Source organism: Penaeus monodon, chromosome 2, assembly GCF_015228065.2.
Source record: "Penaeus monodon isolate SGIC_2016 chromosome 2, NSTDA_Pmon_1, whole genome shotgun sequence".
Taxonomy (NCBI): Eukaryota; Metazoa; Arthropoda; class Malacostraca; order Decapoda; family Penaeidae; genus Penaeus; species Penaeus monodon.
In genome coordinates this window covers 23,830,460-23,846,397 of record NC_051387.1, presented here as the reverse complement: position 1 = coordinate 23,846,397, position 15,938 = coordinate 23,830,460, and the positions used below count along the sequence as shown (strand labels likewise).

The 15,938-nt window shown below is 39.4% G+C and overlaps 1 protein-coding gene across 1 annotated transcript in view; it reads left to right on the top strand.

Annotated features, from left to right (window-relative positions):
- Window positions 1-510: 510 nt before the first annotated feature.
- Window positions 511-15,938, top strand: part of LOC119578421 — a 24,078-nt gene continuing 8,650 nt past the window's right edge. The window contains exons 1-10 of the mRNA XM_037926009.1: window positions 511-566; window positions 3,733-3,951; window positions 4,107-4,346; window positions 5,333-5,413; window positions 6,177-6,268; window positions 6,515-6,526; window positions 6,722-6,782; window positions 6,952-7,006; window positions 7,556-7,629; window positions 7,892-7,990. Of these exons, the coding sequence (XP_037781937.1) occupies window positions 3,754-3,951; window positions 4,107-4,346; window positions 5,333-5,413; window positions 6,177-6,268; window positions 6,515-6,526; window positions 6,722-6,782; window positions 6,952-7,006; window positions 7,556-7,629; window positions 7,892-7,990 (912 nt within the window). The 5' untranslated portion in view covers window positions 511-566; window positions 3,733-3,753. The remainder of the gene's footprint in view (window positions 567-3,732; window positions 3,952-4,106; window positions 4,347-5,332; window positions 5,414-6,176; window positions 6,269-6,514; window positions 6,527-6,721; window positions 6,783-6,951; window positions 7,007-7,555; window positions 7,630-7,891; window positions 7,991-15,938) is intronic.

The following is a 15,938-nucleotide window of genomic DNA, read 5'->3' as shown; positions in this document are numbered from 1 at the left end:
TTTTAAAAGCCAGCCAGTATAGCAGTTTATATTATGTTAATGATGATAATGAAAGCAGTAACAAAGATGATGGTATAGAGCTAATGATAACAAAAATAATGATTATGATCTACTCTTTCTTTCTACTACTACTACTACTACTAATGACAAATGATAATAAAAATAATACCACATAATAGTAATGATAAATGTAATGATAATAATGATAATAACATTATTACTAACAACGACAACAACGAAGACAACAACAACAACAACAACAACAACAACAACAACAACAACAACAAAAACAACAACAAAAACAACAACAACAACAAAAACAACACAAAAAACAAAACAACAATAACAGTAACAATACTGTTTAGTGGCGTCTTGGGGAATGTAAGGATAATAATAATAATAATAACGATATGTATTACATATATATAAATACATGGGTATATGTATTTTTTGAAGTTGCGAATGCTTAATTTAATAAATTTCCCAAAACGTCCCCTTTCTGGATGCGTCCCGGATTCCGTCGCCTTCGTCGCTCGCATGTTTACCACCACAACGCGTGAGCAAAGGTAAGGTCCACACGAATCTAATCAAGAGGAAAGTAGCATCTGTTTTCGAGTGATTACTATTTTCCAGTAGGTGTAAGGAAGCCTACGGTCAAGAAGGAAATTATGAAAAGTTAATTTCTTTAGAAAAGAAATGGTTTAGAACATGAAATTTGGATTAGTTGCATTTTCCACCACCAGACTATAAAACCTTTCTATCACTAGATAAATCTCCTCAGAGCTATGCATTGAAACCCTTACGTGAACATTTGCAACTTATAATGAACAAGGTAGTAAATTTGATCACAGTTACTAAATTTCCCCAGCAAGGGAATATTTTACGGTTTCATATGGTATCTTAGCTTGATAGATTAATAATTCCAATATAATAGACCACGGGTTGTTACATCATTTATAAAATGCATCTCTTGGCCTTATTCTGGCTTTATAATACCTGTCTGATGTGGTAGAAATTTTGCTTTGAGGCTAATGGCTGAGGGATGCAGGCTCCTTGTAATGGGATGTAGGAGGCAGAACCCCAAGAAATGACTGACTAAAAGGGACAATATATAGTTGGATGTAGTGGTGGAGTTGTGTAATAAAACCTATATGAAATGGAAGAACCAAGACAAAGTTCTTCTTTGTCAATATTTGCTTATTAAAGTTTTCAGTTGACAGTTAATGCAAATATAGTTTCTTTTATGTTATTATACTTCCTTATCATGTTTTTACAATTTAATTTTAAAGTTCTGTAAAGTATGGCTGTGTAAAACAATTATAATGAAAATAAGACTTTTTCTCTTTTATGGCATTTCCTTAAAAAGTTTGGTAGCATGTAAGACTTTGGTAGCATTTCGAGGAATTCTATTGACTACAATCACTAATACATGTAATAATCTGCTAAAGCAAATAATATTAGAAATGAAAAAAATAGTTTGCAACAAGTGCTGTGCAGAGAATAAGTCCAAGGTGATTGTGGGGCCAGGGGCAGAGCCACTGATAAAGTAGAGGTCTGGGGCAAAGCCACAAGTTAGGAAGGTTTTATTTTCATACACAATTGTTAGATCACTTTGTAAATAGCTATTCATACTTTCCTTAAATCACACACATTACAATATGAATAATTGAAACAGGGAATATTAAATGCAAATTGGATGGTTGTGTGAAATTAAAAAGTACCCTCACCTGTTCATTCACCCAAAACTCGAAATTCAGTCATGTATTTCTAAACATTATTAGCTGGTCTCTGTCATGAACTGGTCAATTCAGAAATGATTATGAATGCATGGTTTTCATTGAAAATACTCAGAAATGGAGATGTATTTTCTTCAACCATCGGAATATTGGTAAAAAATATGACTACTATTTAAGATTATTATTATTATTATTTTTTACAATTTTTTTGTTTGTTGGTAAACCATGCACTACTATCTGTTCTTTCCTTTAATAATTTTGTTTATTATACTGAGGAAAAGTTTTGCATTTAGCTAAGAAACTTAGTTCTGTGCAAAATAGATATTTTCCCACAACTTTCTCTGGAAATGAAAGTAAGAAATTTGTCTTTTTATTATGGAGACAGCATCCCCACCCTCCTCCCCATCCTATAGGCAAGGGGGGGGGGGCCAGCTGTGGGGGAGGCAAAATGTATAAAATGAATTGAAGTTTTAATCATGTAAAATAAATGTTTAAGCTATGTGATTTTATTACTTATATGGTATACAGCATAAACAACACAACAGCCTATGAGCCTCACAGCATTAATCTGTTGGATCCGGGTGTCAAAATCCAGGTGTTAATCTTACATAAGTGTTGAGTGTTGGGTGAATGGCTTGTGGGCCTGGACTACATAAACATTCATGTGCAGTATCCAGACTCCTTACCTCCTCTATACAATACTGTTATGCATAATTTTCCAAGTTCTATATTTATCATTTTTATGCTGTATAAAGAGCAGACTCAATATTTTCTCTCTAGGTAGTATACAGCTTCTTATTACTAGTTCTAACAATAACAATAAATAACATTGTAATTTGGGTTAAAGTATAGGAGATCAATATGCACTATATTTTAAGTGAAAGGGAAATCTAATGATGCTGTTTTAAAAGAAAAGGAAAAACTACAGCACAGATACATGGAATAAGTCTTTTAAAGGGGAAATTATAACATGAGAAATAAAGAAAATAGGTTGTAACAAATGTCACAAATTTTATTTAACAATGTTAATTGCTGCAACTAGACAGTCCTGAAGGGGAGGGTTGATGGGGGACTCATCACCCTCAATACCCTAAGGCAAACATTGTCTTTACCTCGATATGAGGGCAAGATAAATAAGTTCGGGAGCAACGAGTTGGCTCAGGCTGCAATCAGTGCTTTAAATTATCCTTTTCCTTTATTTGTGTTGTTACCATTTGTGTTCGTAGATTATTTCTAGTACTGGTTAATTGCAACTTTCTATCCTCTACAAGAATATCATCTGCAATTTACTCTATCCTCAGGATTCCATACCGTAAAGATTAACCAAATTTATATATTCTCATTCTAGATGATGTCATTAACTGCTTAAGAGTGAAAAAACTAAGTGTACTCGCATAGTGTACCTTTAATATGCATTTGAATGCATTACCCCACCCTTTTTTTTCTGAGTCACGCAGTGTGGTATAAGTACTGCAGCGTAAGTGCATAACTAATTTCTGCGATATATAAATTAGTTTGTGTATTACTGTTTGTGAAAACATTGTAATTATGGCACATGCATCCCCAGTGCTTCTGTTAAAAATATGTTTTGGACCCTCACTATCAGTACACCTCTTTCTTCATGGCCTTTTCTACCTATAAACTCTTTGACAGTAAGAGTTGATAGATAATGCATGTTCCTTTTTTTTAGAATGTTTTTTTAGTTGAGTATGTAGCATATGTCAGTTAAGTAGTTATGAAATATACTGATGTGAGGGACTTCTTGATCTATTATTGTGTCTCCTTGAAAAGGTTGGATCTAATTGGTGATGCAGAAGGTTAGCCTTTTAGAATTTATGTCATAGGGGGACTACTGTGATCATGATAAAAAATGTGTATTTTCGGGGATCCCTTCAAAAAAGGAAAGCCAATGGAATCTATGCATTGTCATATAAAAAGTACATTTACCATATTTGTTCATGTTGCTCTAAGGATTTTCTTCCATTTTTTGTGCATAGGTACTTTTAAGTGATTTGGAATGCCTCCAGTAGGAAAGATGGGAGGTAAGGAGAAAAAGAAGGTCACAAGTGTGAAACGCAAAAACTCCATTGGAAGGTCTGCAAAAGATTTTGTCAGCCCAGAGAAGAAAGCCAGAAGTGATAGCAAAACATCAGTCAGGAAGGAAAAATCTCCCATAAAAGAGAAAACAACTGCTAAGAGTGTTTTGCCACATAAGGTAACTAGTTTATATCTTTCAGTGTAAGTATGCATGGATAAATGTCTATTTGAAAGTCTTTGGCTTGAATGCATATAAATGTGAAGCACTTAACCTGTAAGAAGTTAGTGACAACACAATATAGAATGCTTTAGAAGTGGACCTTTTTTTGCCAGAATCCTCAAACCTCTGACCAGGAGGTTGTGAATGAGAGTAAAAAGTCACAGAAAAGAGCAAAGGTTGGTAAAGATAGTCAAGCCAGTGCTGTCAGCGAAGTGATGCCAGCAAAAAAGAAAAATGATCCCACCAAGGAACCACCCAAAACTGATGTAGCGTCACCAGATTCAGTAAGTCTCTTTCCGTTTCTTTTTTATTTATTTACTTGTTATATTTTAATTCCAGGGAATTTCTGTATTGTTTTGCTTTATTAATCAGGTAAAGAAGTGTCACTACAACATCTATACTGAAACATGTTAAGCTTTCATATTGAACTCCTAAGATAGAATAATGTGTATAAAAAATTTGAAAGTGAATAGTACATAAAAATGGAATATCATGGTTGTTGAATATATTATTCCAGAGACCTACCTATCTACTAATGAAATGTCTCTGGCAATTTAGGATTCCTGCTGTGGGAGGGTCTAGGCAGCTGGGTTTTGCTGTGTTTGCTTCATTGTGATTGCTGTTTTAGAGGCTCCAGATGAGGGATGTTTAACCCTTTGTCGATGGGTGTCATGTACGTACATGCCATGGCATGGCAAGACTATCTTTCAGGGGCATGTACGTACATGCCATGGTGTATGTATGGACAAGCCATGAGTTTTTTTTTTTTTTTACAATCACGGCAAAATATTTTTCTGCAACTGAAAATGTGATTTAGTCATTTTTAACACTTTGTCATTTTTACTATATATATATATATATATATTATATATATATATATATATATATATATATATATATATATATATATATATAAAACTACGATTTCAACTCCGTGATGTCACACACTGCTTATTTTATTCAGACTATAGAGCAAATAATGATCAACTATGGAGTCTATATAACAACAAAAATATCCTTCAGTCTTGATTTATCTGGAAATATGGCAAATAGAGACTTTAGAAAATAATGATAACTGAAAATACAACATATCCTCGTAGTATTACGAAGAAACGGCAAGGGATGCTGGTATTTGGCATGAGTGGTCGCGCATGCTAGAGTGACAATATAAGCCCCTGGCAGCGGGGCCCGGGCCACTGTGAATACTACCCGTCGGGAAAGGGTTAAGTCATGAGCTTTGTATAGTAATATAAATCCTGCTCTTTGATGTTGAAGAACATCAAAATGTATATGATATTTTAGAGATGAATGTGACTGCCCTGTCTTGAATTTTGTCCAGCAGACTGAGGTGCATTTGAATATTCTAGTGCTGAACCTACTTGTGACTTATAAAGCTGTATTACTCCTTATTCATGGCTTTGTAAGCAAGGCTATTGATATATTGGCCAAAGTTCATTTTCAAGTCGACTAACTACATGTATATTGATGGAGTCTTGCTCTCTTAACCCATTGCTGACGGGTGGCTTGTACGCACATGCCATGGCATGGCGGGACCATCTGCTGGGGGCACGTACGCACTTGCCATAGAGTATGCATGGACATGCCATGAGTTTTTTTTTGTTACAATCATGGCAAAAGATGATTTTTTTACCAGTGAAAGTGTGATTAAGTCGGTTTTAACACTTTCTCATTTTTACCATGCAACAAACAAAAAAAATGCACAAAAAACCCACAATTTCAAACTCCATGATGCCACACACTGCTTATTTTATTCGGACTATAGACCGAATAATGATCAACTATGGAGTCCCTATATAACAACAAAAATACCCTTTCCCGACTCGTTTATCAGGAAGTTTGGCATAAGACTGTAAAATAATGAAATTGAAAGTCACAACATCTTTCGTAGTATTACCCAAGAACGCATGGATGCTGGTATTTGGCAAAATACCAGTGGTCGCGCATGCTCGGGCGACGATATAAGCCCCCGGCAGCGAGGCCCCAGCCTCTATGAATGCTACCCGTCAATTATGAGTTAAAAGGTGTTCTTACAGAAAGAGAACCTTGTTTTTAATGATTTGGGCCCTTCTTTTTAATACAATAAGGGACTAGCTGTTTTCAGCAGCAAATTTTATCTACCAATAAGGAAACCAGTTTGATATAACATCTATTATCCTCTTCAGTCTTGTACTGCTTGTGTTGGCATTGTCTTTGGAGAAGCTCAGATGAATGATAAGGTCATCTGCATATGCCACTGCTTTTGGAATTTGTTGGAGTAGCTCATCTAAAAAGATATTCCACATTAATGGGTCTAAAGAGGCTGCCTTGTTGAACATTTGAAATCTTCACCTCCCACAAGCACAGTAAGGCTTCTATCTCTGAGGTAGTCTTTTAGGATGGTTAAAAAGATTCCCACTATTCCTAGGCTCTTGATTTTTTTAAAAGTCTTTTATGCCAGATGATACCAAATGCACTAGTTATGCACTAGTGCTGTGACCTATGTGCCGTATCCACAACCTAGGAGCAGTCAAAGGTCTGATGCTGATTTTCCCTTTATGTAGCTATAATAAGGTAAAGACAGCAATCAATTGTTTTTGAGGTGCTCACACAACTTCTGTACAAGTAGCTCTTCAAAAACTTTTGTGGTGAGTGGCTAAAGAGAAATTGGTTGATAATTATTTGGTTTTGATTTGAATTTTTTTTTTGTGGACTAATACAATCCTTGCAGATTTTCAAAGAGAAATCCAGCTTGTCCTCAAGAGACCCTTTGTGCAAGTGTTAGAGGAAAAGTAGCTTAAGCAGCTGTGGGCCGGGCTTTGTGTATTTGAAGTTTTGCTAAAAATTTCAAAACTTTTTGTATTTGGATTTAAAAACAGAAAGTTCTTGTTGGTTAATTGAAATAGAATGGGAGGAGGCCTGTTGAGACCCATGATGTTAATTTTTTTCTGCAAAATGTAGAGTAAGAGTCTCTGCTTTCTCCTTGCTGCTGGTGGCCATAGACCCATCTTTGCTGGTGAGTAGTGGGATGACATCTTTGGATGTTTTTGCTGAAATTCTACCATTCTCTCTCTCTCTCTCTGTCTCTTGTCTCTTGTCTCTTGTCTCTTGTCTCTCTCTCTCTCTCTCTGTCTCTCTGTCTCTCTCTCTGCCTGTCTCTCTCTCTGCCTGTCTCTCTCTCTGTCTGTCTCTCTCTCTTTTGTTCTCTGTCTCTCTCTCTCTCTCTGTCTCTCTCTCTCTCTCTTTCTTTTCTTCTCTTTTCTCTCTCTTTTCCCCCTCCTCTCTGTTCTCTCTCCTCTCTGTGTCTCTCTCTTGTGTCTCTCTTCTCTGTGTGTCCTCTCTCTCTCTGTGTGTGTCTCTCTCTGCCTTCCTCGTCTCTCTCCTCCTCCTCCTCTCTCTCTCCTCTCTCTCTCTCTTCTCTCTTTTCTCTCCTCCTCTCTTCTCTTCTGTCGTCTGTTGCTGTCTGTCTGTCTGTCTGTCTGTCTGTCTCACTGTCTGTCTCTCTCTGTACGATGTAGCAGACAGGACCGGTGACCTCACCTCGCTCCCCCCATCCTTGCTCCAGCTGTTTCAGTCACTTCCGGTAGCTGGGATGGTCTGGTAAGTGGCCTGAAGAGTTCGTGCTTAGCGCCGGATGTGGTAAGGTTGGCCTAGCCTTCCCCTCTGGGCGGGTCAACCTAACACGTGACCCGAGAGTTTGTGGCCAGAGCTCGACGTAGCAAGGTTGGGCTCAGCGGTCACTATGCGTGGGTCATCGCAACACCGCACGACGCATTTACCCTTTACCAGGTCGTAGCGTGTGTTCCCCCCTTTTTTTTTAAACGGGGTTTTTTTTGGGGGTTTTGTGTGAGTCCGATGTACATGACTACCATTAATGTTTGTCTTTTTTATAATCTGGTAGCAGCGGAGCCGTTGCGTCCTTTGGGCTCGCAACGCGAACACCACCTTCGAAGAAAAAAAACGCTCGACTGTTCCCAAAGACATGTCTAGACAAGACCAGGTGAGTACATGTTTGGGCCCTTCCTCTCTATTTCTTTTCCCTTCCTTCTTCCATAAATGTGTTAAGCCATTGGTTTTGTTGGGTAAAAATGCTAAGTGACAGCATATGGCACGTTCTCACACTATTCTCCTTACCTCAGATAACGATTACTGTGTGATCGTGGTATGGTGGTCAAACAAACATGAATATCGTTCAGATAATAATTAATTTTTCTCATTTTTAGAGATTTCTGTTTCATCTGCAACGAATTTAATGTGTACATGATTTTATTTTATCACGAATATCATTTTATTTTATCTCGTTCCCCCCCTTGACCTGACCTGACCACGCCTTTTCTTTCGCTTGTGGTCACTTGGGATAAGGAAAAGATCAATAGATGACCGTTTGTTTCCCGTCTTGACCTGACCTTACTTTTCTCTTTCCGGTCAAACCTAGGGGATTAACTGTAGCACCGATTCCATGCCTCATTGGTGACACGTTTATCGGCGCTAGAACGGAGCTTGTTACGCATTTTCATATAAATTTATTATTTTGAATATAAGGTAGGATCTTCCCTCATATAGTGCACAGATATGCCCGATATAACCCCGGGGTTGTGCAAACGCCTAATAGATCTGCGCTCCGATGTTTGAAAAGTAGGTACAGGTAAAACAAAGTTATTCATTCAATCGGCACCTTTGAGTCGGTGTGACCTGTGGTTACGTCCGTTAATTTATGTAGGACTAGGGTTTAATTGGACTGTCCCGAGTGGTATGGGGGGCGGTGGTTCGGGCTGCAGAGGTCGAATTCGATTATTAGGTCCGGCAGCGAAAAATTAGGCAGTCAAACAAGGGCGTAACCCCACACCTCCCAATCGCCGATCGGGCCACTTTCACCCTTATGCACATATGCCGTAAGGGCGCAAGAATGAGATATTGTATATTGACACTAGCTACTGAAACTGAACGGAGGAGGCTAAGAGTGTCGCATTTTAAAGGATTCCTCCCAATGTTGTTGGTTTATGATAAAATAAATGAAGGAAAATGAAAATGAATGAAGGAAAATGAAAAGCAATCTGATTTTTTTTTCCAAAAATGCGGTGAATATATTGCATATCGACGTGTAATCAGATATGCAAGTTCAGTTTGGGTTAATTGAAAACTGGGTATCTATTCCCGTAAAAAACGGAATGGTCCGTCTTTGTCAAGGGTGTAACGGCTGCTTCTGTGAAAACTCGGATTGTGGGCCTATTTGACATGTAGTCCCGATGGGATAAACTTTTTCCATCATATTTTCATTGCATGTTTTTCACCAAATAAGTTAAAAAACAAAAATAACAATAACACATTTTTACTACTACTAAAAAATAAACGAAAAACTACAAAAAATATATATAAAATATATATATAAAATATATTATATATTATATATATAATATATATATATTTATATTATATATCATAATATTATATATATAATATATTATTATATTATCTATATATATATATATATATATTTTTTTCCATATATAAAATTTAAATTTTTTATATATTATATTTATATATATATATATAAAATGGCCTACAAAAACATATGCGAATGCAACGGACATGCGTAATTTGCATACACGTACATGTAGCAACAAAGTATATACATTACACTACAATCATACCTTTTTCACAAATATTTAAACAGTGTAGACATTAAAACACACACCCAAATCATATAAATTTCTGTGTTACACGTAAACTTCTTAGAAAAATGTGCACGTAAAGTACATATTAACATGTATTTTTTAAAAATACACTTTAGACACACATACCATGTCTGATACACATACACTCATATTTACACGGCCCATAAACATGTGTACCGTATTTACCACTTACCATTACCAGGGGTACATGTACATCCCAAAAAGCATTTTTATATGAAACCCTGTAATCTGAAAACCAAAACAATGGTGTAAACCACCTACAACGTCTATGGCGTTAGGAAACCCAACCTTTTTTTCCCTAAATTTTTTAGGGGGTACCCATGTCTTTTTGTCACACCGAGCCCCATTAACTTTTTTTCCACTTTTTACATTATTTTAGAGAAATTTTTAAGTTTTTCTCTAGTATCTTCATAAAATTTTTTTAAAGGATACTACGAAATTAACGAAATTTCAAAAATTTTTCAACGGGATTTTTCAAAAAAAAAAAAAAAAAAAAAAGGCCCGACCGCCCTGCTCATTTTTTATTCGATCCAAATTTTTTGGGGTATCAATTTAAAGCTTTAAAAATGCGCACGATTATCGCTGGCTTTTTTTGAATTTCGGTCCTGTTCTTTTTGGCAAATTTTTGAAAATCAAATTTTTTTTTTTTTTTTGGGGGGGGGGATTTTCTTTGAGAAAACTGAGCCAAATTTCGAAAAAAGCTTGTGATAATCACTTTGGATCTAATTGATGTTTAATTTTTTTTTTTTTTTTTATTAAAAACATGCAAAAACTGTGGGACGAGGGTGTCCAAGAAACATATGTGGTATGAAAGTTTTTGAGGGGGGGGTCGCCCCCCTTTGGGGTCAATTTTCAAAAATTTAAGAAAAGGTTTTAAAATCATAAAAAATTATCCAAAATTTAAAGGAAATCGATATATGTTTTGATTTTTAACTTCCCCCCCCCCATTATTTTAAACCTTTTATTGACGGGCTAAGAACCACTGAGACCCTTTAAAACTTAGTGAATGTGGAAGGCCAACAGTGACGCGGGGTCCACTTCTGGGGTCACCCCCCTTTTTTGGAAATATCTCAAGCGTTCCTGGATTCATGAAAATTTGTTACCGTAGGGAATACACAGCGCCATCCAATCGCAGAAAACAGCAAGTTATTTATAGTTTTCCGCTCGTTCGCCAATGTAGGGGCATTTTGGTATAGGTGCCCCCTTGATGAAGCCCTAACATCAGTAGACTACCCTCGCCATTTCAATTTTTTGACCCAAAAAGATTTGCTTGTAAAAAACTTGCAAATATTATTTTCACTCACCCTTCCTTTTAGCGTACATTCTGTCCCCATAAGTTTGGGTTCATTGTGGTTTGAAATAATTTTATTACTACTTGCTAATTTCCTCCTATTTTTTCTTTAAACTTTTGAAAACAAAACTAAAAAAAAAAAATAAATAAAATTTAAAAAAAGAAAATTAAAAACTGCAAAATTAAATAAAAAAAAACCGGGTATGGTCTTAACACCCCCCTTCTCTGTTGCCTTTCTTTTTTCCCCTTGCTATCTGGCCCTTACTTTTAATCTGGTTCCCCACATATCTGCGTTGGAAATATAACCGACACGGCACCGAAGAGGGCCTGCTGCAGAACCGGTCACCTTTGATGCTGTGGAAGGATTCCCAGAAGAGGCCCTACCCCGCGGACAGGATTTTTTTTCAGAGCAGGTGTTAAACCTCCATGATTATGGTGGGTGTGCCTGCCGTCTCGGCCTGTAGATCCCGGAAGGACCAGGGAAATCACCAACAAGGACCATTCCCCCCCAGAGCTGTGGGTGGGGGACACCTGGGGGCATCTGCTTGTGAAGGCCTGGGGAGATCTGTGAGGAAAGTTGGACGAGACCCGCCGAGTCTAGACTTTTGAGGACTTATGGATGTCAAGGACAGACAATTACCGAGGGCCAAAAGGAGGAAAACAGGACGACACCACGAAGATGCCCAGGACTACCAGAAACAAACAACCACCCAAATTTGGGGCACCCCTTAGGCAAAACTAAGACGCTCGAGAGCAAAGGGGTGATAGGTGGGCCACAATGTATGTGTGCAAAGGGGCCGGGGACCTCACCTGGGTCCCCCCACCCCGCTGTTTTCGTCATTCGGCAGCTGGGACGGTCACTACTTATACATGGAGGACCTAGGCCTAGAGGAGTTTGTGCTTAGCGCCCGGTGTGGTAAAATCGACCTAGCCCTCCCCCTCCGGGCAAGCTGACCTGACCGCATGCACTGCTTTACATTAGACATCATCTTGTGTTTTCCTTTACTGTGTTGAACTCTTAACAATAAGAGGAAACCCAGAAATATCACTATCCCCGCCGCCTTATATTGGGTTCTGTTTCTCTTTTACTCTCTCTCTCTTTCTCTTTTTTCTTTCCCCTTTCCCCCCCCCTTTTTTCTCTTTCTTTCCTCTTTCTCTTTCTCTGTCTCCTTCCTTTCCCCTCTCTCTCTCTCTTCTCTCTCTCTTGTCTCTCTGTCTCTCTCTCTATCTCTTTCTCTCTCTCTTTGTCTCTCCCCGTCTCTCTCTCTCTCTCTCTCTCCCTCTCTCTCCTCTCTTTCCTCTTCCTTTTCCTTTTTCGCCTCTCTCTCTCTCCTCCTCTCCGCCTCTCTCTCTCTCTCCTCTCTTTGTCTCTCTCTTTTTCTCTCTCTTTGTCTCCTCTTTTTCTCCTCTCTTTGGGGCTCTTTCTCTTCTCTCTCTCTCCCTCCCTTCTCCTCTCCTCTCCCCTCCCCTCTCTCTCTCTCTGTCTTCTCTCTCTCTCTCTCTTCCCCCCTTTTCTGTCTCTCTCTCTCTGTCTCTCTTTTGTCCTCGTTTTTTCTCTTTTCTCTCTTTGTCTCTTTCTCTTCTTTGTCCCCTTTTTTTCTCTCTCTTTTTTCTCCTCTCCTCTCACTCTTTTTCTTTCACTCTCTTTGTTTCTCTTCTCTCTCTCTCTCTCTTCCCTCTCTCTCCCCCTCCTCCCTCTCGTCTCCTCTCTCTCTCTTCCCCTCTCTCTTTGTCTCACTGTCTCTGTTCTGTCTCTCTGTCTGTCTCTCTGTCTGTCTCTCTCTCTTTTCTTCTGTCTCTCTGTCTCTCTGTCTGTCTCTCTCTCTCTGTCTGTCCCTCTCTCTCTGTCTGTCTCTCTCTCTCTCTCTCTCTGTCTCTCTCTGTCTCTCTTTTGTCCCCTCTCTCTCTCTGTCTCTCTCCCTTTTCTCTCTTTTTTTGTATCTCTCTCTCTCTCTCTTTGTCTCTCTCTCTCTCTCTGTCTCTGTAAAAGGCTATCATCCTTAGTACAATGGTGAACAGAGGGTAGTTATACTTGTTAACGGCATTCACTCTTTATTTCTGAGAGTTTTCATACGCAGTATAAAAACACACGAGACATGTCTAGTTATGGGTAAGGCGGTATTAGGGTCGCAGCCAGCTGCCCGGAGGGAGAGGACGGAGCTGACCTTACCGCGTTGGTCGCTGGTGACGAACTCTCTGAGGCCTAGGTCACCCTTGGTATAAGTAGTGACCGTTGCAGCTGGAGGAGCAATAGTAGCAGCTGGAGGAAGCATGGGGGGAGCAAGGTGAGGTCACCAGCTCCATCTGCTACACTGATTGCTCCACTGTACATTGCTCGGCCACCCACTCACGCCTCGCCCACGAGGCGTCTTAGATTTGCCTCAAGGGTGACCTAACCTGGCTGGTCATCTTGTTCTCGCATGCGTTGTCCTGGTGCATATTCGTGGCTGCTCGTCCCTGACGTCCTCATCCTCCTGGTTCTTGGTGTAATCTGTCCGTCCTCGATGTCCACACGTCTTCGAAAGTGTCGCACAGGTCCTCCTTGACTTTGGATTCGTCTTGACCTCCTCGTAGTCCTGGCCCAGGCCTAACTCGGCGGCGTCCTTGTCCACACGTCCTCACAGATCTCGTCCAGGTCCTTCTCGCGTCCACACGTCCTCGTAATCTTCATCCGGATCTACGGGCATTGGGGCAGGGGCGGCATCTCGGGGCGGCTGATACCTGTGCTACGAGCTCCTGGAGTTGAATGGATCTGCAGCGTCTTGGGGGGGGGGGGGCAACTCGGGGCGTCTCGGCAGGCATCGCCTGTCCACAACATCATGGACGGCTTAACACCTGCTGTGATGAACATCTGGTCCACAGGCCTATGGTGATCTTCGATGACGTCCTTCCCACGGCATCCCAAGGTGACCGGATCTTCCTTCGGTGCCATGTCGGTCCAACTGCAATGTATAGTCGGGGAACCAGATCATACACGTAAGGGCCAGAGTAAGAGGAAAAGAAAGGCAACAGAGAAGAGGGGGTGTTAACTATCACTAGCCGGTTATTCATAAAAATTTGCATTTATTAATGTTGGTTTTTAAGATTATTTTCGTCTTTTTTATTTTTTTATTTTTTTTATTTCACAAAGATAAAGAAGAAAATAGAAGAGGGAGATGTCAGTAGCGATCCGCGTGGACCTGGCTTGAACTACCAACCGTCTCTGATAGATATGAGAGTAAATAAGGGAAACGACCTCGGCAATCCGCGAGGATTTACTTGAACCACAGTCGTCACACATAGAAGTAATAGATGTAACTTGTACATCATGTACAAGCCACTCGACACGACAGACAAAATTGCGGGCTAAAGATATACACCATAAATCTTTACGCCGGCACTAAGACAGCAACCAACCCTATTAATGAAAAGGGTCAGTGTCTTTCTTCCTGCGTGTATGAGGGAGGTGAATTAGTGTATGTATGCGTGTGTGAGTGACAGCTAGCGTGAAAGAGAGGGAAGGCGAGAGTGACCACACAGAAAATTTAAATCCCCAAACACAAAATTTTAAACCTTTTCACTATAACAAAAGAAGAAAAATAGAAAGGCTACCCTATTTAAAAATCATTTAAACCCTCCCACTTTAAAATTCAATTTTTTAATGATATGGGGACAGAATGTACGCAGGGAATGAATGGGGGGCATAAAAAAATATTTGCCAACTTTTTGTCAAGCAAATCTTCTCAGGGTCAGAAATCTGAACTGCCGAGGTACATGTCTAGCTAGGCATCAAAATTTTTTTCCCCCCCCTTAATGGGGGAATCCTATATCCAAAGGCCATATGGGGGACTGAAGCACTCGACCCGGGGAAAATATAAATAACCTGCCCCTTCTGCGTATTGGGGATGGGCGTCGAAAAATTTCCCTAAGGTTTTTAAAATTATACAAATCCCCAAACCCCTTGTGGTGTACCCAAAAAATCCCGGCGATTTGGGAGGAGGGGGAGAAAGGTGTGATTAAAAAGGGCTAAAAATGATTCTAGTTTAAACCCTACCCTACTTTAAAACTAACGGACATAACCGTGGGTAACCCCGACTCAGAAGGTCCCCAAAGCGAATAATTTTCCGGTTTATTGTACCTACTTTCAAAACGAGGGAGTCCCGGGATCTTTTGGCGTTTACGCAACCCCGGGGGCAATACGGGAAAATTCTGTGCCTATGATGGGGGGGAAAGATCCTACGTTTATATTCAAAAAAATTATATTTCTATAAAATTGTTTTACATGCTCTTTCTAGCGCCGATAAAAACGGGCCCCAAAAAGCATTGTAAAATGCTAGGGTTTAAATTTTCCCAAGGCGTCAAAAAAAATAAAAAACCCAAAAAATACGGGAAAAAACCACGTTTTCACAGACCCTTCCTACGTCGCCACTGCCTAGCAAAGAGAAATTAGGTCAGGTAAAAACAGGAAAACAACCCCTTTCTCTTCCAAAGGCCCGGGCAACCCCCAAAAAAGGAAAAGGGACGGTCATTTTCGGGGCGAGGAGAGGGCGGAGAAAAAAATGAAATGATTTTTCCGAAAAATTTAAAATTCAGGGAAACGCGAAAATTTGTAGCATTTTAAACCCAACAAAATCTTTTAAAAAAAAGGGAAAAATTTTTATAAATTAACAATTTGAACAAATTTCAGTTTATTGATTGCAAATCTGGGTGAAGAATATGTGAAAAATCCATTTTGCTGTCATTAGCCCCTTTTTAACCCCAAAACCCAAAAAAAAAAAAACTGCTTAAAAACATTTAGGGGAAAGAAGGGAAAAGAAAAAAAAAAAGGTCCCCAAAACGTGTATTACGAGTTTTTTTTTTTTTAAAGCCATGTTTAAACGGTCAAGCGGTTTTTCTTCGAAGGTATGCGTTCATGTGTGACCCGGAAGGACGAAAGGGGCCACCCGGGACCCAATTTTTAAAAAGCTCTACCCTTCTTTAAA